The sequence below is a fragment of the Gamsiella multidivaricata genome (genome assembly GCF_025024155.1).
Source record: "Gamsiella multidivaricata strain RSA 2152 chromosome Unknown BC939scaffold_111, whole genome shotgun sequence".
In the NCBI taxonomy this organism is placed as follows: Eukaryota; Fungi; Mortierellomycota; class Mortierellomycetes; order Mortierellales; family Mortierellaceae; genus Gamsiella; species Gamsiella multidivaricata.
The window spans coordinates 72,800-94,558 of NW_026251819.1; the positions used below are offsets into that span (position 1 = coordinate 72,800).

Below are 21,759 nucleotides of genomic sequence, written 5' to 3' on the forward strand. Positions count from 1 at the left end.
CCACCGCGTCCACCTCTCCCCCCACGCCCTCTTCCACCACGGTCTCCTCCTCCACCTCGATGACCACCCATGAACTGTCTGGATTTTCTGAACCGCGGATTCTGCATAGCGATCTTCAGCACATCTGGGGAAACAGCCTGGCCAAACTGTTCTAGATTCCGAACTAGGTCCCCAGCAAAACGGTCGTCCTTTTCCGTGATCAGCGTGTATGCAGTTCCCTTTTCGCCCGCACGTCCAGTTCTGCCGACGCGATGAACATGAGAGTCGATGTCTCGCGCAACATCATAGTTGACGACCGTGCGGATGGACTTGATATCCAAACCTCGTGCTGCAACATCCGTTGCGACCAAAGTTGGAAACTGTTTGACTTTGTAATCGTGGACCGCCTTATCACGTTCCTGCTGTAGCATATCTCCATGAAGACACTCGCCTGGGCGTAATCGCGTAATCGTTAGATTGGTAAGCAAAATTTGAATAGATATAAACTAACAAGGAACGAGGTGTACGCAGTATCATTTTAAAACCTACATTTGACGCCGGCTTTCTTAAGATTCTCTGTGAGTTCGACAACACCATTCTTTCTAGAGACGAATATGAGAACGCTTCCAACTAGAAAAACAAAGACAGTAGTATGTTAGATGGTCCGTTACCTTCTACTACATAGCTTGAAGGACATCAAACAAGTGTGTGTGCAAACTTACGTGCTTCGAATTCATGAAGTCGCTCCATAAGCCAGTTCCACTTGAGCGAGTCGTCCTTCAAGGTCTGGATTACTTGAGTGACATCTGAGTTGATCTGCAGTGTTGAAAATAAAGGTGGACAAGCGATGAGCAAGGCAAAAGCGTCGTTCCGAGGGCCATCCGTGCTCGCGTTCCTGTCGCGGCCGTTCGCATACTTGTCCAACATTGCCAATCGATATCCGCACTGGATCAGTCATCACTTCTCTAGCAAGTTTCTCGACACGCTTTTGGAATGTGGCACTAAACAACAGGGCTAAAAGATAAGAAAAATACATCAAACAGTTTTTCAGTCTGAGGCAATTGCAACTCGGATATGTACACATCCTTGTAATATGTTGCATCCCTCGGCAAGGCACTCACTTTGACGATCTGGTCGGATGTTATCACAGATCGACCGAACTTGTGGCTCTGTACACCATGAGGCAGTTGAAAATGCTGTTAGTGAATGTCGCATATCCATATTTGTCCATATTCGCGCCAATCGTGCCGTCCGTCATTCTAGAAAGAAACTTACCAAATCCAAGATCGAACACACGGTCAGCTTCATCCAGCACCAGAAAGGACGTGCGCCTGAAATTCGTCGCCTTGATCTTGATCATATCAATCAATCGTCCAGGCGTCGCAACCAGGATCTCGACACCAGACCGAAGTGTCTTGAGCTGATCATGCTTGTTCGCGCCTCCGTACACAACTGCAACGCGCAGGCCATAGGCCCTCGCGAAGCGTTTTGCCTCGCTGTAAATTTGATCCGCCAACTCACGCGTGGGTGCAAGAACAACTCCGATCGGGCCGTCGCCCTTGTCCAGTTCCTGCTGATCCATAATGTGAGTGATCATCGGCAGCAAGAACGCTGCAGTCTTTCCAGAGCCCGTTTTTGCGATACCAATGATGTCGCGTCCAGAAAGTGCAACAGGTATGGCTTGTCTTTGAATGCCGCTGGGCTCTGTATATCCAGCACGTCGGATCGTCTCTATCAATGCCTCCTCAAAACCAAAATGTGCAAATGATATGCATGGCCTGGCGACATCCGCTCCTGAAACCCTCATATCTGTGTATAGGCAACGATGTTTCAATGGTTAGGCACTTCGCTTTGCGGTATGACACATATCTTCCAGTACAGGGACGTCTTATATACCGAGATCCATTCTGATCTGCCTGACTTGTTCCTCGGATAGTTTGGCGATGTCTTCATGCTCCTCATAAAAGCACTTTTCAATCTCAATGTAATTCTGTCTAGAGTGATCCATTCTTGGCAAGGGCGTGATCTCCTTTTTGCCTTGAGTTTCATACGCCATGTCGTCTGCATCAAACCTATGATGCAGTAAATGCGATTTAGTTGAAGTGGGACGCGGGATATGATTTCTCTAAGGCCATGTATACCGTTCCATAAACGTACTGTGTTTCAGATGCACCATCAACTGCTCTTGCGGTCGCATACACTTCTTCGTCAGAGTCAGCATCCTAGATTGAATGTAATGTCCAGAATCCATCTTAGTATCACTTGATCCATGGATCTGATTACAGAGCGACTATTGTAGGCAGCTCAGAAGGTTCCTCTGCCTTACCTCATCACGCTCCCTCACAGGTCCGCCTTGTCCGATTGTTATTCCTTTTTTCTTCATGTGCTTCATGTAGCTCTCGACATAATCCTCGTCCTCAATATCGTCGCGTCGGACCTATAGTTATGTAGACGTTGTAAGTAACATAGACTAGAAAGCAGCAGCAATTTATCCATAATTACAATGCGCACCTTCTCTACTGATGGCTTCTCTGCTTCTTGCTGAACCTGAGTGTCGATTTTAGCCATAAAGGCATCCAGTGGATCATCTTCATCTTCATCTGCTCCCTCGATATCTCCCTGCAATATGTCTTCTGACGGCACTATAAAAGAGAGAGAGAAGAATGAGATCAACAAAGACACATGACGCTGAGAGGGACCATAGTTGTTGTTCGCTCTTGAGCCCATTGGACAAACGGGGAGATACCTTTCTTAGGATCGAGCCGCGAGAAGGCATCGTCATCGTCATAATCATCGTCTTTGCGGACGGATTTCTGGAGTGGCGGCGGCGGTGGTGGTGGTGGCAGCGGGTCGCTTTTAGAAGCCAGCTTCGAGAATGAATCGTCCTCCTCCTCTTCTTCCTGATGACGCATCATTTGTTCATCATCATTCTTCAGATTATGATCCAACTTGATCAGCTTCCGCTTAGGAGGTCCTGAATCCTCGTCCCTATCGTCGTCGTCGTCGTCGTGGAATCCGAGGGCTGCTTTGTTTGATGGTGCGCGAGTGCTGCGTCCGAATGGATTAGGCTTTGAGCCCAGGCCGGATGCGCTACCAAGACTGATGTTGATGGATCGCTTTCCACTGCTCATGGTGATGCATTCGACGGTGTGTTGGAGAGATGAGGAAATGTGAAAATATGCGGAGACCCTAAACTAGTGTTGACGAGGGTCGAGTATCACAAAACAGTCACCGGTACGCGACCACGTTATAGGGCTCCAGCGCGCCGGAGACCGGATACTATCCTGGTTTCCAATGGTGTCCAGGGTCCCCGCTGGAAAATAATGCCAGTGCGGCCTCAAAGGTACGATACTCCGAGAGTGCTTCTTGAGCAATGTCTCGTAGCGTCGTTTTGCCTTTGCCCTCTGGCAATATCGAAAAAATAGGGCGGAGCACTGCCTGAGTCGCGCTATTAAGGGTTGAAGACCATGGTGTCGCCAAATGAAAAGCTGCTCCTCCACTCCACCGCCTTGACTGGTCAACACCTCTTTTTCGTCCTGGGTACTTGCTGCCCACGTCCACATCACCGCAGACCAAGCCAGGCGGCAGCTCTCATTCAATAGCATACCGACCATGATGCAACAGTCATTCGATGCGGAAGACAGGGCTCAGAAGCGCGTCGACTTGGGACCAATGAACTATGATCGGATCCTGTCTCTGGGCTTCCCATTCCAGCCCACCAAACGCGTCAATGTCAACGAGGATGGTGTAGATCTATGGCAAGAGGTAGAGATGACGTGCATCCGAAACGGCACACCGGTCGTCCTCGAGGGCTGGCACCGACATCCAGATTGGAACCAGAAGCTCTTTACATTTCCTTACATCGAAGCCCACTACGGCGACAATGGTACCGAGATTCTTTATGACAGCGACTTTATGCTCAATATTGATTCTTAATTCAGGAGGCCTTGGATACCTACCCAACGCTTTGTATCAATGTTGACTATGCATAGAGATCGTATGTCGCAATCTTCGTGACTTAGAGGACATCAGGATGTTGATGAGGGATTATATCCAGGAGGTGCACGCTGACAGTCTACATCCAACTCTCATGTCATCAAAGTCTCAGCGTCGAGCTGGAACTGATGATATGCCACCGACACCAGCCTCAGATTACACTTTGTCACCTGCAGCGGCGATAGAGGATGTTATGACCACACAATTTGATGGGGATATTCCTATAGCAACAGCCGGCGAGAAGGCCTCCATAACAGCAAGCCGCACCAGTAAGTCACCGTCTTCAGCAGCATCCAAACCCTCAATGAGCACGATAGAAGGAAACACATCAATGACTATAGCTCTGTATGAGTTTACATCATCCTATAAAGGTGTTAGTACTGGATCAGCTGACAAGGAGGTCGGAGAGACTGCGACTGGGCCTGCACATGGAAGGGGTCCAAGGAGGGCTGGAAAAGCTGCGCGGAGGAATAGCCGCCTTCTGTACGCAAAGGACGTTACGTGCCCGGACGACTGGCGGAGGTATCTGATGAATGACCTGCTGCCGCCGTTTCTCGGATATATGCGTGAGAATGATCTGAGTATGTCTAGATAGCAAATTGGTTTCATGTATGGCCTTAATTCTATGGGAAATAGCTGACCCTGACTCTATATCTTCATGTCTTCTATCGTTATGTTCTCAGATACCTTGAACACAAAGCTTGCAGCCGAGAATTTGATGATCTATATCGGGCAAGCCGGAACTTGGTATGCTGCTTTGAACATCACCTTGTATCGCATCATGTTTAGCGAAAATGCAAATATTAATAATCGCTCCTTTATCTTGCTAGGACGCCTGCGCATATAGATCAGTGCGGGGCCATTGGACACAACATTATGGCCTGGGCAGATGATGGTACGGCTTCAGGCGGCATTTCTCTCGCATCATCTATGGGAGAGAATGGGCGCGATTATATATGTCTAACTGCCGTCTGCTGTTGTGTTGTTGTGCCATAGATTCTTCGTCGATTTGGTTTATGATCAAGGCTGAAGACAAGGATAAGGCTGAGGCGTTATGGAGGTCATTCGGACACCCGCTGGAGTTCGAAGGATACTTTGCCGCTGTCGAGGAGATGCAGAAGGCCGACTTTCCGATCTACGTTGTGGAACAGAAGATCGGAGACTTTGTCATGGTCCCTTCATTATCCTACCACCAGGTCGTCAACCTGGTAAGTCCTCTTGATCCGACTACACTCAACTACTTTGGCATGCAATTTAACCAGTCGTATTTATGTTCTCAATAATTCCGTCCGCAGGGCAAGGCAACGATCAAAGTATCATGGAACAGGCTTACAGCCCACTGCCTCAAGGCCGCCGTTAATGTTGTCCTCCCTCGATATAGGGCGTATGTCTCTCAAGGCATGGATCTGGGAAGGACATGTGTGATTTACGGAATACAGTACTGACCGATATATGTTTCGCTATCTCTGTTGTAGAATCGCTCGCCCTGAAGGCTATCGCATTAACATGATCATCAAGAGCGCGCTGGAGGCATGGAAAAACCTGCTCGGTAGTCAGTCGGGGAATCTTCCACTTCCAAGGGAACATTTTTGCCAATCCTACCGCGACATCTTAATGCTTTTTCGAACGATTGTCGAGGAAGAATGGGTGGACATGGATATCTTGAGAGACAAAGATCGAGTATTCGACCGACCACGGAGGCTCAAGAGCGTTATGCCAGCAGTGTGTGATTTTTGCAGTTCGGATGTATGGAATCGCCAGTTCCGTTGTCACAAGTGCCACCACTACGGTGATGACTATGATGTATGTGCTCGTTGCTTTAGTCTGGGTCGTGGTTGTAAGCACCGGGCAACATCGATAGAGTTTGTCGAGACGTTTTCCATGAGGTCGCTGAGGGAACTTTATTCGTCTGCAGTTCGCGCATGGAACGAGTCAAAGGTTCTTACTGGGTGTCAGGAGTATTCGCCAATTGTGGATGATTGGATCGACAGGTACGTTTATAGTACTAAGCTGTGGTTCTGAAGAACTACAGAAACTGCAAGGGATGGCATGATTAACTTGCAATCGTCCTTCTTTTTCTTTTCTCTTTTTTTTTTAACCGCACTAGTGTTGTCCCATCCAAGGACAAGGAATACTCTTTTTCATCTATCGCATACATGAGACGAGAAGACTTGAAGGCCGCTGCGAGGGTACGTGCACTGTATTTTACATCTCGTAACACCTTGCTAGACTATCTTTTCCCTATTTATCGGGATTCTAAAAACAGTATATTCATTCTTATCTATTATACTCTTAGATATGCGATAGATGCCATCGATGCAAAGCACGTAACCACTTCATTCTGAGATTAGCCTGCCCCAGCTGCAATGCAGTATTCTGTGAATCCTGTCTCTACGAGCACCATGGCACCCTATGGAGCGATGTGGTCTCGAAAAAGGAAATTGACTGGAAATGTCCACGATGTGTGGGGACTTGTCCTTGCTATTTTTGCATCAAGAAGGCTGCCGACACTGAGAACCGGCATCAGAACAATCTACCACGGACACCACCACTGCCAAAGAGGGAACCTGCGCTGCAGTTCACACGACCTGAGGACGATTCGCGCAATCGAGGAGGTGTTTGCGATAATAATATGGAAAAGTCGTTTGCAAGCGAGCAGAGTGACGAAGATAAAGAGCAGGAGAACCAGGATCGATGTGGGCACTGGTCCGACGATGTACAGGATCAGCAGGCTACAGACACGAGTCGTCAGAGTATTCGAAAATCTATTGAGGCGCAACTTGGACCTTCATCAACATCATCATCTTTGTCTTCGTCGTCGTCTTTGTCGCCGATATCTCCTCCTGGCAACGTGAAAAAGAAGAGGAAGATGAATCCAGGTGTCGATTCCTCCGAATTATATCAGTCCTCTAATATTCCTGCAAAGCAGATGAAAGCGCGGTCCATGGCGGTTACCACCAGCTCAGCACCGTCAGCTCTTAGTCAAAATCCAGTCCGTGGCCGAAGCGGTAGTCCTGGCGTAGATCGAAGTATCTCATCTGCCAAGATTCCCATGACGGCGGAGCAGTTCATGGAGGTGATGGGAAGCTTGGAGGAAAAGGCACTTCGATATGCTCACACCAATGGCTTGTGGCGGACCCTGGCAGCGTTCAAGGCCGAGCAAGAACAGACTGAGCAAGCCTACTATACTGAGGTGTTCCAGATGGATGCGTTCTGGTCTCAGCGCAGCAAAAGCACTCGCGACGGCTATCGAAGAGATATCCTGGAGAAGCATAGGACCAAGACCAAACCTTAGAAACCCTAGTTCGGACTCTTGCATCTTGCATCCTCTCCATACACACATCGAATCTGGCTTTTAAAAAGCGCACAATAGCTTAAAACTCTTCAATCGCATTTCGCCTATTGCCTCATTGGTCTTTGTAATTATATACCAAGTATTTCTTAATCGGATATAAGACGCCCACTCAATCACGTCTATTTATTTATTTTTTTACAGGAAGGGCTCAAGATCGAACTCGAGAGCAGAGGTTGGGAAGTTGATTCCAAACTTCTCAAGCACTTCGGGGTGGAGGATACCGAACGATCCGATGACCTTGGTCTCGCCCTTCTGACGAAGGTAGATGTCTGCGCATCGTGATGGGAAATACGTCGGATTTTCAGAGTCCTGGATCCAGTATCCCGAAGCGGTGCCGTTCTTATCGACAGGCTGTGCATGCAGCATCTGAAGGGTACGATCGAGCAACCCATGAATCTGCTCCAGTCCACTCGTCTTGTTGGAGTACGTCGCGCACACCTTGCGGATATTGCGGGAACGACGCTCCATGGAATCATCCTTCACGGCCGTATCGCCGACCTCGAAGACCTTGATGGGCAACGAATGCTTCTTGTTCTCCTTCAGGGTCTTCAGCACACCGGGGAGGAGCGAAGTACGCACCACCTGGTATTCGATGGTCTTTGGATGCGCGAGGCGGACAGCAATGTTACCAGGATCCTTCTGACGCAAGAACGTAAAGTTCTCATCGTGTGAGCACTATAATTTCAGGAAGAATAAATAGGTTAATGCCTAAATAATAAAAGTTCAGTAAAGTGCCGGATAACCGTTTCTAATATCAAAGATCTTACCAAGGTCAATGGGCTGACCTCGCTCCATCCGGCAAGAGCCAACTCCAAACGGGCAACATCCGCGAGCTTGTTGAGAGGGTAAGGCTTTCCAATCGTGCTGACCGAGGGTGCGGTATGGGGCAAGTTGTTGAAGCCGTACGCAATAGCAACGTCCTCCATGATATCGCACTGGTGAAGAACGTCCGAACGAGTCACAGGCACCTGAACAGTAACCTCGTTCTTGTCCCCCTTGCTAGGCTCAGCCTCCAGCGACATCTTATTCAACAGGCCGCAGATCTCATCAGGGCTCAGCTTCAGTCCTGTGCAGCTGTTGATGTAGTCAACCTTGGCCGTTGCAGTGCGCGAAGAAAGATCAGGAGTCACTCCTGCGGGCTGACGGTTATCCTCGTACACGACCTCGACCTGCTCGACACTAAGTAAGAAAGTATGATAGAGGGGCGAATGGAGTGAGTCATAATGCATACACGCCTATGAATCCTGATCGCAACCAGAAAACGACGAATATAGCTTACGTGAAGGGCTCGGCGCAGTACTCTGAGAACATGGCCACCATGGTATTGAGAACAATCTTGCCCTTTGTCAAATCCGTAGCTGTGCACTCAATGAAGACGTTCTTGGTGTCCAGTGTGATCTTGGAGTGGTTGCTGTTGATGATGGGGGGCAGCGAAAGAACTTGACGATTGGAGTCGTAGATGATGGGGTAAACAGGAGAATCGCGGATGATAGGCAGGAACTTTCCAAGATGCTTGTCCGACTCGTAGAAGGTCATCAGCTCCTCCGCGTTCATGTTCTTCTCCTGGTTCAAGGGCACAAATTGAATATCCCTGGGAGCCAGGGCCTCGTAAGTAAAAGGCCCCTTGATTGCGTCCAAATCATGCGTTCCAATGGCGACCAGCGTGCGCTTCCTGCAAATGTTCATGTGCAGCTTGTCCTGCAGATCAATGAAGTTTTTGTAGTTGAGCTCCGTGAACTTAACATTCCTGAGAACAGCGCAAACAACGAAGGGTCTGATGGCTGCGGTCTAAATGGTTGCATTTCGTAAAATAAAGTGACAGTGGTTAGTCTGGAAGATTGGAGGACCGATCAAATATGTCAAAAGGCGAGCCCTGAATAATGGAGAGCGAACCCACCTCGGGCTTGACAATCATCTTCTGAAGAGGCTGGCCGTTAGGGGGAGGGACAATCTTGTAGACTGGAGGCTTGGCCATGCCCTGGAAGACCAAAAGGGATCGAGAGATGCCCTCATGGCAAAGAAGATCATAACTACAATGAGATACACAGTCCCAGAAGCAAAGGACGAGTTCAAAGATGGTCAGCGTTTCTGACCCTGGCGAGTCTGATAGAATGTTGTCCACGCGCGGGAATAGTATGTAGATTCGGCTGCGTATGTTACCGATTGGCAGGAATGTCGATCTTCAAGATAGGCCTGTCTGACACGCTATCATCGACCTTGTGGGCTCCGACCTCCTTGATAGCCATCTCCTTTGGAGATGTCTATTTGGCGGCAATCGTATATACCATTAGTATCATGCCAAGGTCCTGATATGTTGAAAATGAGTTATCAACCGAGTACAAATTCGAGTGGTAACCTACATCCTCCTCGAGTTCGATGCCAAAGTTGAAACAGAGGTCCATGAACTCATCGAAGGCTATATCAGTTCATCCAGAAAGCACAAATAAAGATGAGTTGACTCGAGTAATGGTACTTTGACAGCAAGAAACTGGCTACTTTCGAAAAAGCACATTCAGGAGAAGAAATGCTGTTGCGTACTGTAGTCTCTTCCGAGTGCGGAGTAGAGTTCCTCCTTGTCGACGTTAACGGTGGGCATGATGAATGATGCGAGCTATGCGGTGAAGAGAAGAGGGCAACAGGCGGGCGTTCTGTTTATTTCTGTTGCAAGGACTGCTCATTGGTGAATCACTCATTTTTCCCTGGCGCAAGATTAAGGGGCCCGTAGAGCAGACTCATCCTACATACATTTCTCCAACGCAGAGACACACGTCCCAGTACAGCTCCTCCAACTCGGCAAAGAAGCCGTTCTTTGTCACTGAATCATTCCCCGCAGTGGCCCAGCTCTTCTTTGCTTCTTGGATTGACCGAACAAGCTTGCGCTTGTGAGTCCTCCAGGAAATTGGAATAGCGGACAGGGACAAAAGACACCAACGTCGCGGTGTGGAGCGAGGAAGCAGTCCATTGCTTGCAAAAAGATGGGTAACGTGGCCGAACGAGGCAGTGCTTTGCAACTGCAACGGCTTCGTTTCGAGACATCGGCTGGTTGTGTGGAGAACTGAGAACCCCGTCATATGGAAATACGTTTTCAAGGCTCACATCTATCGCGGCCCTGTCACTCATGAACAGACGACATTTACAGATGGTGCAAGTAACATTGTCCTATCGCTAACGCAGCAACGAGAGGCACCAGTGATTTTTTTTAATTCACAAGAGTTTTGTCCGCAGCCGTCTATGGGCTATCTGAAAATCCATGGATGCGGACATAACAGCTTAACAATAAGAAAATGACAAAAAGAATGGTGGATTAATGCAAAGGAAATAATAACAAAATGACCAAGTGAGTGGAACTAAACGAGCATTTCTAGCCATCTCCTTCCTCCTCGTGTTCCCTCCCTCGCGGATTTTAATAGACGTCGAGTTTGATACGTTTGCTAGCCTGATCATCAAGACTGGCAGAGACCTCGTGAAGACGCGAGTCCTTCTCTACAATCAGCCCCCGCAACCATTTGACCTCCATCTCCAACTCTTTGACGCGGGCCTCCAATGTCTCGGCACGCAGGGTCTGCTCCTTAGCAGTCTGCTCCAGGGCCTGCTCCCTTAGCTTCTTCTTGTAGCGGAAACGTGCCGACGCTGCCGTGTTGCGACGTCTCTTATCCTCTTCCGCAGCGACCTTCTGCAGATACTCGGGATCATCCTTCGAAAACGAATCAGCAGCCGATTTCTCGTACTCCTTATTATTCTCGGCGTCATTGTCCTTGTCTTCTGATAACAAGGTAGGAACGGTGAGGGATGCGCTCTTGGCCGCAGTGGCGGCGGCGGTGCTGGCGGCGGTAGCAGCGGCAGCAATGGCACTGGCATTGGCTGTGGTAGGGCTCTTAGGGGCGAGGGCAACCAAGGTGGCAGCAGGGGCAATGGCAGCCGAGGGCTGAAGGGCCTTTTGCTGCTTCTTGGTCAGGGGTGTGGCCGCCTTGAACTGAGGCATTGGCTGGCGCAAAAGCTTTGCAGCTGCGGGCGTAGTGGGCGCCGTGGCAGGGGCAATGTTGGGCAGGAGCAGAGGAAGACCAGACAAACGCTGGGGTTGCTGCTGCTGCTGCTGAACAGATTGCGGTTGCTGAAGCTGCTGTTGCTGTTGCACCTGAGCCGAAGCCGAGTAGGCGGCCAATAGGGAATGGAAAGCATTGATGGCAGCGGCTTGCTCCTGGAGCTCTGGCAGGCTCGTGGCCTTTTCAGTGCTGAGAGGATTACGCTGGCGAGTGCGCTCCAAGAGGGACAGTGGGCGAGACTCTACAATTGGGTCAATGGTAATGTAGCAAACAACATCAGGAATGAGCATTGGTCTTTCAGTGGCATTGTGAAGATACAGCAAGTGGGTGCATAGCTTGGAAAGCAGGGAGTGAATGTGAGTGTGCGAGGCCTGTTGAACAGAAATGGCCCCTTATTAATCCAGGACTGGACTAGGGCAGGTGGAATTATATCATAGCGGATATGCAACTAGAAGAGACGAGGCATTACCTTCCTGAGGCAGGTTCAAGTACTCCATCAAGTGCTGCTGATCCAAGGCAGATTGAGGATTGTGTCCAACCTGCTTGTTCGTAGTTGGCTTGGACGCCTCAACTGCAGGAGCGACAGGGGAGGCAACTGTGGAGGCAGGAACAGTAGTCAATCCCTGGGTTGAGGGATGATTTAAGGACGAGAGAGCATCAAATCCTGAGTCCTGCTCAAAGATACCAAGACCCGGAGGCATGTCGAAAGTAAACTCGGCGTTGGTCCAGAGCGAGAGCTCGGCCGAGTAGTCCTCGGGCGAGGACATGACGGGCGACTCGGACGAGTTGAGGTTGGCGATAAGAGACAAGTAAGGATTCTCAGTCATGATTGCGAAGTGTGAAAAAGAGAGATGATGAGGATCAGGATGATCGGGAGACGTGGGATGAGTGGAGTGAAGGGGAAGGGCCTCTCTTTTTTTGAGTCGACAGAGGCGACTTTGGAGAACGGGATCAGGTAGACACACCCAGTGGGATGAGATGCAATGGCGGATCTTTTGTCTTTGAAGGAAAGAGAAAAAAGAATGAGGAAGGAAAAAAAAAAAAGAAAAAAACAGGGAAATCTTTTAAAAGGCGGTGACTCGATAGTGAAAAGTCGGGGTCATCAGTCAAATATATCCACTTGACTGAGGTCTCTGGCTGTGCGTGATAAAGATCTTCGAACCACACGTCCGCACCCAAGGCTCGATCGCAATTTAAGCTGCCTGGGGTAGTCTAGTAGTAGGGTACCAATCCCCATGTAGATTCCTATAGTGCTGGATCCCTCAATACTGAGTGTGTAGGGGCCAGATTCAGCAGACAATTGCCAAGGCTAGGAACCTTTGGGATGATGGCGGATATGACCCTCGGACCAAATCACCCACTTTACTAGCCGCTAGCATATCATATGACAGCCGTTTTATGCGCAGCGAAGGAAGGATCTATGCCCGGTCGATATCGCATATCATGCAGAAGCAAGAAATGTCGTTGGTTAGTTGCTCCCCCCCTCCTTTCCCACCCTCAACAGCGAAAGGCATGGTGTGCAATGCTATTTTTTTTTTTTTTTTTCAAGACGACCGTCCCTAATCTATCCATCCCCACCGACGCGCTGTTTTTTGTGTTGACAGCCATGCGCACTTAAAGGGTTGAGGCAACAAATGACAAATCAATACAAGGTTTGGGTGCAATTTCTAATGCAAACGCCGGAGAGATAAAAATGCGCAGACAAAAACAGACGCATTCGAGTAAGTAGTCTACATGGTACAGGTTCAAGGCCTCTGCTGTCATCATCAACCGTCATCATCGTCAATCGAAGTAAGGTGATCCTCCTACACATGTTTGGGTCAATTACTTAAGTAACTGTTGTGTGTCCGTGTATAGTGTGCACGTGTAGCCTACATCCCCGCGCTCTTTCACTAAAAAGCTTGAGTTGATTGCCTATCCGTGACATTCCAGGGCCACAGGTCGCGGCTGTAGTGCGACTAGCGGCAAAGTAATTACTCGAATCAAGAAAGCACCGGTATTTCTCACAGTAAAGAAGCCATTTCTTCTGTATCAGCATGGGTACCAGAACTGCCGTAACTTGTAAGAAATAGATGTTAGCCTTGGACTTCACCGCCCATGTGGAATGAGTTGGCTTTGGAGAGGTCTCCTCCACTCTATAAACAATAGAATGACAAAGCATGAAGTATGATTTACTCGCCCTACAGGCGGCATTCAGGCAGCCAGCTGGTAGCCGGTTTGCGAAACCATTTCCTGAGGTGAAGTATAGTTTCCCAAGTTCGAACTTCGATATCTTTTCATTGCGAAAGGGTTGTCCAAGTTCAGCACGTACACGGAAGTAAAAATATGTACGCCGAGGGAAGGATATCTCATTTTCCTAATGTCGCCAACTCAACCGTTCCTCCCTCTTAAAAATATACCACTCCGCATACCCTCCAGTGACAATGACGGCGACAGCGATATCTTCGGCAACTACACTACTTATAACTGCAGCCACACCGACACTGACAGCGACGACGTTGACAGCGATGTCAGCCTGCCGAAGTGTAGAGATGAACAAAGCAAAAAGGCGAATACCAGTTCACGAGCGTATTTTTTTTTTTTTTTTTTTTTTTTTTGGCAGAAAGAGACAGAGAGAGATGTTATGTTGGTCATCGTTTGTTGCCACCAAAAAAAAAGAGGATATGAGGCAACGGTGTGGATGTCTAGAAGCTGGGCAACTTCACCCAAGTTCGATGCTAAAAAAAATTTGCGCGAAACCTTATTGAACTTCGGTTCGAGTTTCGCAAGCTGGCTAATGAAGTTCTGTAGAGTGGCGAATGGATTTCCTGCACTATCCATATGCTGCTGCTAAGAAGCCCAGGAGCATGATCGAGCGCAACCGATCATCCTCAACATCCCATTGGATAGATTTTTTTTAAATGTTATTCAGGGCACAGCTCAGACAGCACTCTCAGTTCACTTCATTCGATTCGACCCCTCCGCATGCCATCGACTAATCATCACACCTCCCTCTCACCCTCCTCTACCATTCCCTCCTCCCTCGACAACACGACCGCCCGCCACCCCAACCGACTGCGACAGCAGCAGCAACAACCCATTGCCTCACCTACTGCTGCCCGCCGTCGCCTTCCCACCATTCCCGCACCTCCCAAGGACAGCAGCACCTCTAGTTCTCCTGCCTTTGTTCTCCCTGGGAAACGAGGCAAGGCCACACGACTCGTCCTTGTCGCAGTTATCCTCTTCCCCCCAGTAGTTATCTTCCTTTTAGCCATGTTGCCATTCATTCTCCTTTTTACAGGTTCGTTCAATTGGCATAGGAATATGTATATCAAATAACATTCGATGGTAAGCTGACATGAATGAATCTTTGACCTGCAAAAAAAAAAAAAAAAAAAAATATATATAGTCGTTATTACGTACTCAATCGCCTGGCTCCTGTATTGGAGCAGGGCTGGGGCTGTCACTTTTTCAGCCATGCCTCTGGACCCAAGGAGGGTGTTGAAGATCAACAGGGTCGTCTTCTCAGTCATCTTTTCAAACTTTTCCCTGATACCCATCGGACTCTCTCTGGTCCGTTACCGTTACTGGACTATGCGTCGTTCCACCGACTATATGTAAGTGCCCTATTCTGGTCGTTTGAAAAGCAGTTGAGCGTCTATTTGCATAAGACTGACAATGCAGCGTTCATCATTGGGAATTAGTACCGACGTCCATTATAATCCAAAGCGACCCAGCAACAAATTGGATGTTTATATTCCTCGGGATCGTGTTCAGACCATGGACTCGAATTATTTTCGGGATAACTGCGACGAGAAGAAACTGCGACCGGTTGTTGTCTTCATTTATGGAGGAGCATGGTCTGCTGGCTCCAGGCTACTCTATACATTGGTGGGTATACGATTGCGATCCATGGGGTATCTGGTCATCCTGCCGGATTACTCGATATACCCACAAGGCACGATCAAAGGGATGGAGGAAGATGTCAAGATGTCGATCCAATGGGCTCATAACAACTGTCTGAACTTTGGAGGGGACCCCAAGAGGATTTATCTGATGGGACATTCTGCGGGAGCACATCTCTGTGCCATTACAGTTCTAAACAACTGCATCCAACAGATTCCTGCGTCGTTGTTTGGGTCGTCTCCGGATGCCATTTCGACCTCGCCTATTTTGACAACGCTCTTAAACGCACCTGTGGACCAGGAACAGGAGGATGCATTGCCTCGCCTCCGAGGGATAATTTTCTGCTCGGGCGTATTTGATATCGGGGAGCATTACAAGCACGAATCTATGCGGGGTGTGGAGGAGATCTCGGCTATGGGAAGAGTCATGGGCAATTCGGAGCCGACATTCCGGCTCAACTCACCCACGATAATCCTGCAGGAGCTAATCCAGGTCTCAACGAGGATTGATCGGCACTATCCCACAGAGTCACAGACGCGCCACCAGAACCTGCTCCGTCATTTAAGGTCGCTCTGGCCCATCGAGACGCTGATGATCCATGGCGACCGTGACCAGACGGTGCCTGCTCGATCTTCGTCCGAGTTCTTTATTGAGCTCAAGACACTGCAGTTGGGATCGAATGCCAGGCTGCGAGTCATGCATGGAATGGGCCACGAAGAGCCAGTCGTCGGTAAGCGTCGTGTCCCAAACTGAGACGTTTTTATTGCCAGGCGTTGGTTTGACTGACATTGTTGTTTTCATTGTTTTTGTGTCGCATGCTAGCGCTGATGCCGTGTTTTGGTCGCAAGGCACCGTTTAGACAGCCATTGATGGAGGAGATTTGTCAGTTTATCGATGGGCACAAGCCCATGCCAAAGACACGACGATGAGTGTTATAGAATAAACAGGTGGTGGAGATGGAAAATTGATTACTGGGAAGAAAATGAGGGGAAGGGGGGGGGAGGTGGTTTTCCCGTTCCGCTTGATGAGCATGCCAAATGTATGATAATGCTGCGTAAGGGACGAATGCCTGTGTGTCTCTAAGAATATAATCAGCCCAAAAGGCCCCTGTTTCTCTTTCATGGGTGCGCGTGTCCTTGGTTGTTTCTTCCTTATCGCGCACGCACACATACACACACATACACACATACAGACACTCTTTCCCTCGCCTCACGGCTTTTCTTTTGTCCCTTGCCACAGCGCACCTCCGCCGCCAACGGACACATCCATCCTCGATCAGCCTCTTTCTCTCTCTCTCCTCTTTTCACTTCTCTTTCCTCACTCCTCACTCCTCACTCCTCGCTCCCCACTCCGCTCTGTCTGCACCTGCCCTTACTTTATCTGCCCGAGAGATCCTCTGCTTCCACTGGAAAAGGAAGGAGGGAAAAGGAAAAAGGAAAAAGAAGCTCCACTCCATTCCACTACAATTATAAGAGCACAGCAAACCACGACCACAACACGACAACAAAGCAGCACACTGTACTACATCCACTACAACCACTGCTGCTGCTGCTAATTCCCCTCTGCCGTTTGCGCTGCAACCCAACGTCGACCCATCCTCGACCATCAAGAGAAACGAGCTTGACTTGACTTGGCTTGGCTGACCTGACATCTAAAATAAACAGGTTATTTATGGAACATCCCGCACGGAAGGTCTCTCCCTCATCCACGTCCTCTTCCCCAAAGCCTTCATCCTCTGAGACAATATCCCCCCCCTGGTCTCCTTCGTCTCCACCTCCTCCCCCGTCTTCGCCTCCTTCCTCCCCTTCCCCCTCCGCCTCTCGCCTCAGCAGCAGCAGAGGCGCCACCACCACCACCACCACCACCACCACCACGGCTGCAGCAACCCCACCAATGTCCTCCCTCAGCTCCCCTTCTTCTCCTCCCTCTTCTTCTCCCTCTTCTTCTCCTCCTGCCACAAGAACCGAGCATCCCTCTTCTTCTCCTCCTGCCACAAGAACCGAGCATCCCTCCCCTTCTCCTCCAGGCACCACCACCACAGCCGAGATGTCTTCAACAGAGCCCCAGCCGACAACAACAGCGGCCTCCAATCCTATCGAGACTACCACCACCGCCACCAGAACTATCACCGAGCCACCGACTACTGCCATCACTACGACCACTTCCACGGCCGAGCCCTCAGTAACACCCACCACAGAGAGAACGACGACGACAACATCCGAAGAGCATTCGACTGTGTCGATAGGCCCTGTCACAACGACGAAACTGACGACTCGACCGGAGACCAGCACCACCAAAGGGCCTACGATCACTCCATCCACGACACAGCAGAGCACGCAGGCGAGAGCGACGACAACGACACCGTACACAACCCAGTACGTGACCACGGTATCGATCGTCACCATCACAACGGTTGTGCCTCGGACAACGGTCATCTCTGGTCGGGGAACGACTATCTATATTACAGAGACAACCATGGCGGCAACGCCGACGGTGATCCCAGATCCGAATCAGCCACCTCCGCCAGGGACGCTCGTGGATCCCAACAATGGTGCAGGAAATGGCTTGAAGACTTGGCAGCTTACGTTGATTATAGTCGCGTGTCTGGTCGTCACTATAGCGGTCTCAGCGGCGTGTTTTATTGGGTCGGTCAAGAAACAGAGACGACATCGGGAGATGAAGCAACAGAGGGAGGGAAGCTCATTGTATGTCGGGGATGAGAGTATCATGGGGGGTAGTGAAGTGGCCGAGAGTGGTGGCGGCAAGTCCATTAGGACGTTGATCGGAAACGGAGGGTATGGACAGGGAGAAGGCCAGGGTCAGGGCCAGGGCCAGGGACGGTGGAGTTCGATGATGTTTAGGTTTAGAAGGCCGTGGGATGCATTGGGCGCTTATCATGGATCGGGCCATCATCCGTCTGCGGCTGCAGCGGTGACGGCGAGACCTGGGGGGTTATGGCTGATGGATGAGGACCATCATAACTCGGGTCATGGGCATCACGAAGCGATAGGGTATGACGGATCCGTGGCTGCGGCGGCGATGTATCCGGTATCATATCAGAACGATGCCTCTCGACTAAGAGAGGAAGGAATGTATGTGGCGACAGGCCAACCTACGATGGCGGAGATGCAGGACCAGTTCTTGAATCCGAATAGGGCAACAGTGGCTGCCTCTGCTGTTGCTGCCGCTGCTGCTGCTGCTATTGGCAATAATACCCGCCCGATCTCGCCTTCGCCTGCGACTCCTTCATCACACGCGTCACCCATGCCGACGAACCAGAACAGTGCAACCAGCACTGCTTCGTCGCCATGTCTGCTACAGCCTCTGCTTGAGGGACGTTTTTCGGAGAGCACGGACTATGCGGATGGACAGGGATATGGCTGGCAACAGCAGCGTCAGAGTCAGGAGCAGCAAACCAGTTCGCAAAGAGAGAGTCAAGATGGATCTATGATGTCGGGTGGTCAAACGCGTACCGATGCTAGCGGTGGTCTTGGACTGGGTCTTATTGGCGAAGGGGATGACAGAAGGACGATTGTCGTGAATCCAGATCAACTTGAAGCGAATGCGCTGTTTGAACATTTTCGTAAAGATCCACAGGCACTGCCGTTGACAGGTGCAACTGTGGAATCGCCGGCTTTGGTTCGGAAAGAGAGAGAGGGCGAGGATGAGGGCCAAGCGCGTGAAGCTACAGCTGCGGTTACAGTGGCATCAAACGATGATAATGACGTAGCAGGTAGTCAGCCAGCGGAGAAAGATCCGGCAGCGGCTCGTGTGGATGGCCTAGGCATCACGACCAACGCAAATCTCATCTCCAGAGAGACATCGCTGTCTGCGAAGAGCGTTAAGGGCAAAACCAATGCATCCTCTCTGTAGCCAAATAAATCAAATCCACTCTTCCCTAGTATTGATTCTTTCTTATTTTATTTACAATTAGAGTGGTCATCATGCGCGGACCTGATATCTGCCTGCTTTGGTCATGGTCCTGACACCCTTATATGGTTTATAGGACTCGTTAAAAAGCTTAAGCACATCAACCTTGAGTCCAGAGAGCGAATGTGAATTGATCACGAACTCGACCCCGATATTGTATCCTGCATTCGCAGCTGCTTCGCTACTAAACAACGAACAAAGAAAAGCGCGTGTCAGTAATCGTTGTTGACCATAATTAAGAGAACTAAAAATGCAACGAAAAGCAACAGATCTAATTGTTATACCTTGAAGTGCCAAATCCAAAAGATCCAGAGAGGACAGGAGCACGTTCGCGTGGAACGATCTTCCCGATATCCCAGCGGAGGACCTTTCCTACGGGATCAAACATGTATTGGCCGACATTGCAATGGGCCGTCAAGGTGGTCGTAGATTTGTGGAGGGGTAATGTCAAGACCACATTCTCAAGGGGTTTACCCTCGGTGTTCCGCAGACTGACAGTGATATCGAATTTTGCGCCGTTCGCTCCAATGTTGATTGAGGGCTTGACCTGCACAGGCAGGTTTTGTTGGCTAGGCAAGTTAACTCTATAATGGGGAGTGAAAAACAAAGTGCTCAAGGTTAAGTGCTGTACTTTTGTTGAGCTTTCTTTTACATTCGATATTGACTGTAATATATTCCTGAACGTGCTCGTACCGATAACTCATAAGACGAAAGTGCCCGTCTGGTGGGACAAAGGATAAGACCTTGTCCGATTCCCACTTGTTAAAACGTACTGAAGGGTGGAAACTGCAGTCATCCACCAACCGTGGGTTCACGAAACTGAGTGTCAGATCGGGCATACCTATTTCCAAAAAAAAAAAAGTTAAGTGCTGGCTATGTTCATACGAATACGAATACGTTTACGTATAAAGAAAGCGATTCTCGATCACATACCAGAAAGCCTAGAATTAGTCTGAATGGTACCGTGGGCCTCACACGAGACGGCTTTGCCTGTCGAATCCACAATGGCATCGATCTCTTCCACGATATCGAAAAAGATCTCGTTCCTCGTATATTTGACACCGGCCTTCCGCCAGGGCAGGTTGGACATGCCATGGGGCATTTTGCGGGTTGAGGCCGAGGTGGTGGCGCCCATAGTGGTGATAACCGTGTTGATGAGGTTGGGAGCAGGGACGATCTCCTTGAGAGCATTGGGTTCTGTTGTGAGCGGAAATCCGTCGTCCATCATCTCTTCCAGAAGCTGGTAGACCGTGACAAAGTTTTCCTTGATAACTGTTTCTGAGACCTGTCCAAAGTACTCTTGCATGATATCCGGGATACGATGCAGAAACTCAAAGACCATCATGGGATCGACTATGGTTTTTCAGTTGGGTTCCTCGTGGTTAGGATGCAGTCGTTTTTTGTCTTTTTCTTTTGCAGCTCAAAGTTGGGATACGTGGCAAAGGCGGAAGTCCTCTGGCCATACCTTCTTTTGTTATTGGGCTAAGATAGGTGAGGCCGTCGCGGTAGACGTTGATGAGCTGGTACTTTGGTGAAGAGATGATGGGCAGGACATCCTCCCGGGTGAGATCCTCGCCTGAAGCTATTGCTTTTGAGACCTGCTCATTGAAGTAGTCGACCACACGACGAGGGATTAGCTCGTGCCAGTGCTTTTCGATGATGACCTTTCTGTGAGAAAAGCCAAAAGTTGGGAAACAGTGAGAAAATGAGAGGGACCGTGTCAGTGTTGAACATAGGCTCGTAGGCTGATCAATTCCGGCATTTGTTCTTCCTAGGAAGTAGTTCTTTTACCCTGTCGGGGAGAGCACGAAGAGTGATTCAATCATAGTTGGCTGAACTGGCTGGCGTGGTCCGATGAGCTGGTTTGTAATTCTGTCCTGAGTTGTCCTTGGCTGATTCGTCCCTTTGGTCGAGATGTTCAGAAGGTGTTCTACAGAACAGGAAGAATGCCGTCATGGTAGGACCCGATTATCGCTGGTCCTGTTTGACAAGAAAAGCCAGGTTCTGCGCGTCGTTTTCTCTGTCGTGTCCCTGCATAATTATTACCAGGACGATGGATGACCCTCGGCCCACCAGCTATGGCAGCTATGGATACAAAAAATGATGGTCAAAATGGCGCGGGGACCTATCTCCATTAAGAGGAGGGAGGGTGTATGCTCCGGCTCTTTCCCTTTCTTTGTATGCATGCCGGCATTTGTTTGTTTGCTCCCCTCGTCTTCTTTTTTATCTATCCATGGCCCCTTGATTTCCTTGTGGAACCGTTCCCCTCGTCCCTGAATGTTTTTTCTGGTCCACGACCCGCGCGCCTATCGGCTCAACAAAAGCAAAGCGATCAACAAGTGCCCTGGGTCTCTTGTCTATCGATAAACGATCTCAAAAAAAAGGGCGGGCTCGTGCCATGCAGACAAAAGTCTATACATCCAGTGCATCTGTAGCAAAACAGGGACGCCATAACAACTGGTACACAACGTGGCGACATTGCATACTGGCCAAACTCAGCTCAAGGGCTGCTGTTTCTCTTCGTGAGGTTGCGGTTGCTGCTGGGTCACTCAACATGCATTGCATTGCATT

At 49.6% G+C, this 21,759-nt stretch overlaps 8 protein-coding genes across 8 annotated transcripts; 4 read left to right on the forward strand and 4 right to left on the reverse strand.

Annotated features, from left to right (window-relative positions):
* Positions 1-5: 5 nt before the first annotated feature.
* BC939DRAFT_403334 (P-loop containing nucleoside triphosphate hydrolase protein) lies at positions 6-2,706 on the reverse strand (the record flags this gene model as incomplete). The annotated part of the gene is made up of 8 exons (XM_051552731.1): positions 6-430; positions 702-795; positions 896-993; positions 1,255-1,788; positions 1,876-2,051; positions 2,137-2,201; positions 2,306-2,416; positions 2,500-2,706. Coding segments are annotated over 8 exons (1,710 nt in total), but the record flags the coding sequence as incomplete, so codon positions are not given.
* An 885-nt stretch (positions 2,707-3,591) lies between these two features.
* Positions 3,592-3,915, forward strand: BC939DRAFT_481693 (uncharacterized protein; the record flags this gene model as incomplete). The annotated part of the gene is made up of 1 exon (XM_051559049.1): positions 3,592-3,915. The coding sequence occupies one exon, from the start codon at positions 3,592-3,594 to the stop codon at positions 3,913-3,915; it is 324 nt and encodes a 107-aa protein (XP_051406914.1).
* BC939DRAFT_30074 (uncharacterized protein) lies at positions 3,804-7,360 on the forward strand. Its single transcript, XM_051551379.1, has 9 exons — positions 3,804-4,244; positions 4,347-4,556; positions 4,659-4,722; positions 4,806-4,870; positions 4,972-5,183; positions 5,271-5,359; positions 5,451-5,966; positions 6,083-6,164; positions 6,272-7,360. The coding sequence occupies exons 1-9, from the start codon at positions 4,013-4,015 to the stop codon at positions 7,268-7,270; spliced, it is 2,469 nt and encodes an 822-aa protein (XP_051406915.1). The 5' UTR covers positions 3,804-4,012; the 3' UTR covers positions 7,271-7,360.
* A 105-nt stretch (positions 7,361-7,465) lies between these two features.
* BC939DRAFT_403337 (beta subunit of phenylalanyl-tRNA synthetase) lies at positions 7,466-9,926 on the reverse strand (the record flags this gene model as incomplete). Its single annotated transcript, XM_051552732.1, has 7 exons — positions 7,466-8,005; positions 8,098-8,509; positions 8,610-9,118; positions 9,228-9,360; positions 9,491-9,576; positions 9,691-9,746; positions 9,869-9,926. 7 exons carry the CDS (start codon positions 9,924-9,926, stop codon positions 7,466-7,468), a joined length of 1,794 nt encoding a protein of 597 aa, XP_051406916.1.
* A 482-nt stretch (positions 9,927-10,408) lies between these two features.
* BC939DRAFT_467723 (uncharacterized protein) lies at positions 10,409-12,470 on the reverse strand. The gene is made up of 2 exons (XM_051557826.1): positions 11,843-12,470; positions 10,409-11,614 (listed from the first exon to the last, which is right to left on the reverse strand). The coding sequence occupies exons 1-2, from the start codon at positions 12,198-12,200 to the stop codon at positions 10,734-10,736; spliced, it is 1,239 nt and encodes a 412-aa protein (XP_051406917.1). The 5' UTR covers positions 12,201-12,470; the 3' UTR covers positions 10,409-10,733.
* A 1,820-nt stretch (positions 12,471-14,290) lies between these two features.
* Positions 14,291-16,297, forward strand: BC939DRAFT_467728 (Alpha/Beta hydrolase protein). Its single transcript, XM_051557827.1, has 3 exons — positions 14,291-14,653; positions 14,762-14,969; positions 15,057-16,297. Exons 1-3 carry the CDS (start codon positions 14,338-14,340, stop codon positions 16,009-16,011), a joined length of 1,479 nt encoding a protein of 492 aa, XP_051406918.1. The 5' UTR covers positions 14,291-14,337; the 3' UTR covers positions 16,012-16,297.
* Positions 16,298-17,192: 895 nt separating this feature from the next.
* BC939DRAFT_467734 (uncharacterized protein) lies at positions 17,193-19,495 on the forward strand. The gene has a single exon (XM_051557828.1). It carries the CDS (start codon positions 17,305-17,307, stop codon positions 19,129-19,131), a length of 1,827 nt encoding a protein of 608 aa, XP_051406919.1. The 5' UTR covers positions 17,193-17,304; the 3' UTR covers positions 19,132-19,495.
* BC939DRAFT_507942 (Mu homology domain-containing protein) lies at positions 19,201-21,014 on the reverse strand (the record flags this gene model as incomplete). Its single annotated transcript, XM_051560947.1, has 6 exons — positions 19,201-19,369; positions 19,473-19,772; positions 19,882-20,029; positions 20,122-20,541; positions 20,654-20,856; positions 20,980-21,014. The coding sequence occupies 6 exons, from the start codon at positions 21,012-21,014 to the stop codon at positions 19,201-19,203; spliced, it is 1,275 nt and encodes a 424-aa protein (XP_051406920.1).
* Between the last annotated feature and the right edge of the window lie 745 nt (positions 21,015-21,759).

Bases quoted from the DNA above. Each gene is read 5' to 3' on its own strand.
- BC939DRAFT_30074 (XM_051551379.1), top strand. From the start codon at position 4,013: ATGTTGATGAGGGATTATATCCAGGAGGTGCACGCTGACAGTCTACAT. The intron at 4,557-4,658 runs GTATGTCTAGAT...TTATGTTCTCAG, and splicing joins TATGCGTGAGAATGATCTGA to ATACCTTGAACACAAAGCTT. The intron at 4,723-4,805 runs GTATGCTGCTTT...TTATCTTGCTAG, and splicing joins ATCGGGCAAGCCGGAACTTG to GACGCCTGCGCATATAGATC.
- BC939DRAFT_467723 (XM_051557826.1), bottom strand. From the start codon at position 12,200: ATGACTGAGAATCCTTACTTGTCTCTTATCGCCAACCTCAACTCGTCC. The intron at 11,615-11,842 runs GTAATGCCTCGT...ACCCAATTGTAG, and splicing joins CTTGAACCTGCCTCAGGAAG to AGTCTCGCCCACTGTCCCTC.
- BC939DRAFT_467728 (XM_051557827.1), top strand. From the start codon at position 14,338: ATGCCATCGACTAATCATCACACCTCCCTCTCACCCTCCTCTACCATT. The intron at 14,654-14,761 runs GTTCGTTCAATT...AAATATATATAG, and splicing joins ATTCATTCTCCTTTTTACAG to TCGTTATTACGTACTCAATC. The intron at 14,970-15,056 runs GTAAGTGCCCTA...ATTGGGAATTAG, and splicing joins CGTCGTTCCACCGACTATAT to TACCGACGTCCATTATAATC.
- BC939DRAFT_467734 (XM_051557828.1), top strand. From the start codon at position 17,305: ATGTCTTCAACAGAGCCCCAGCCGACAACAACAGCGGCCTCCAATCCT.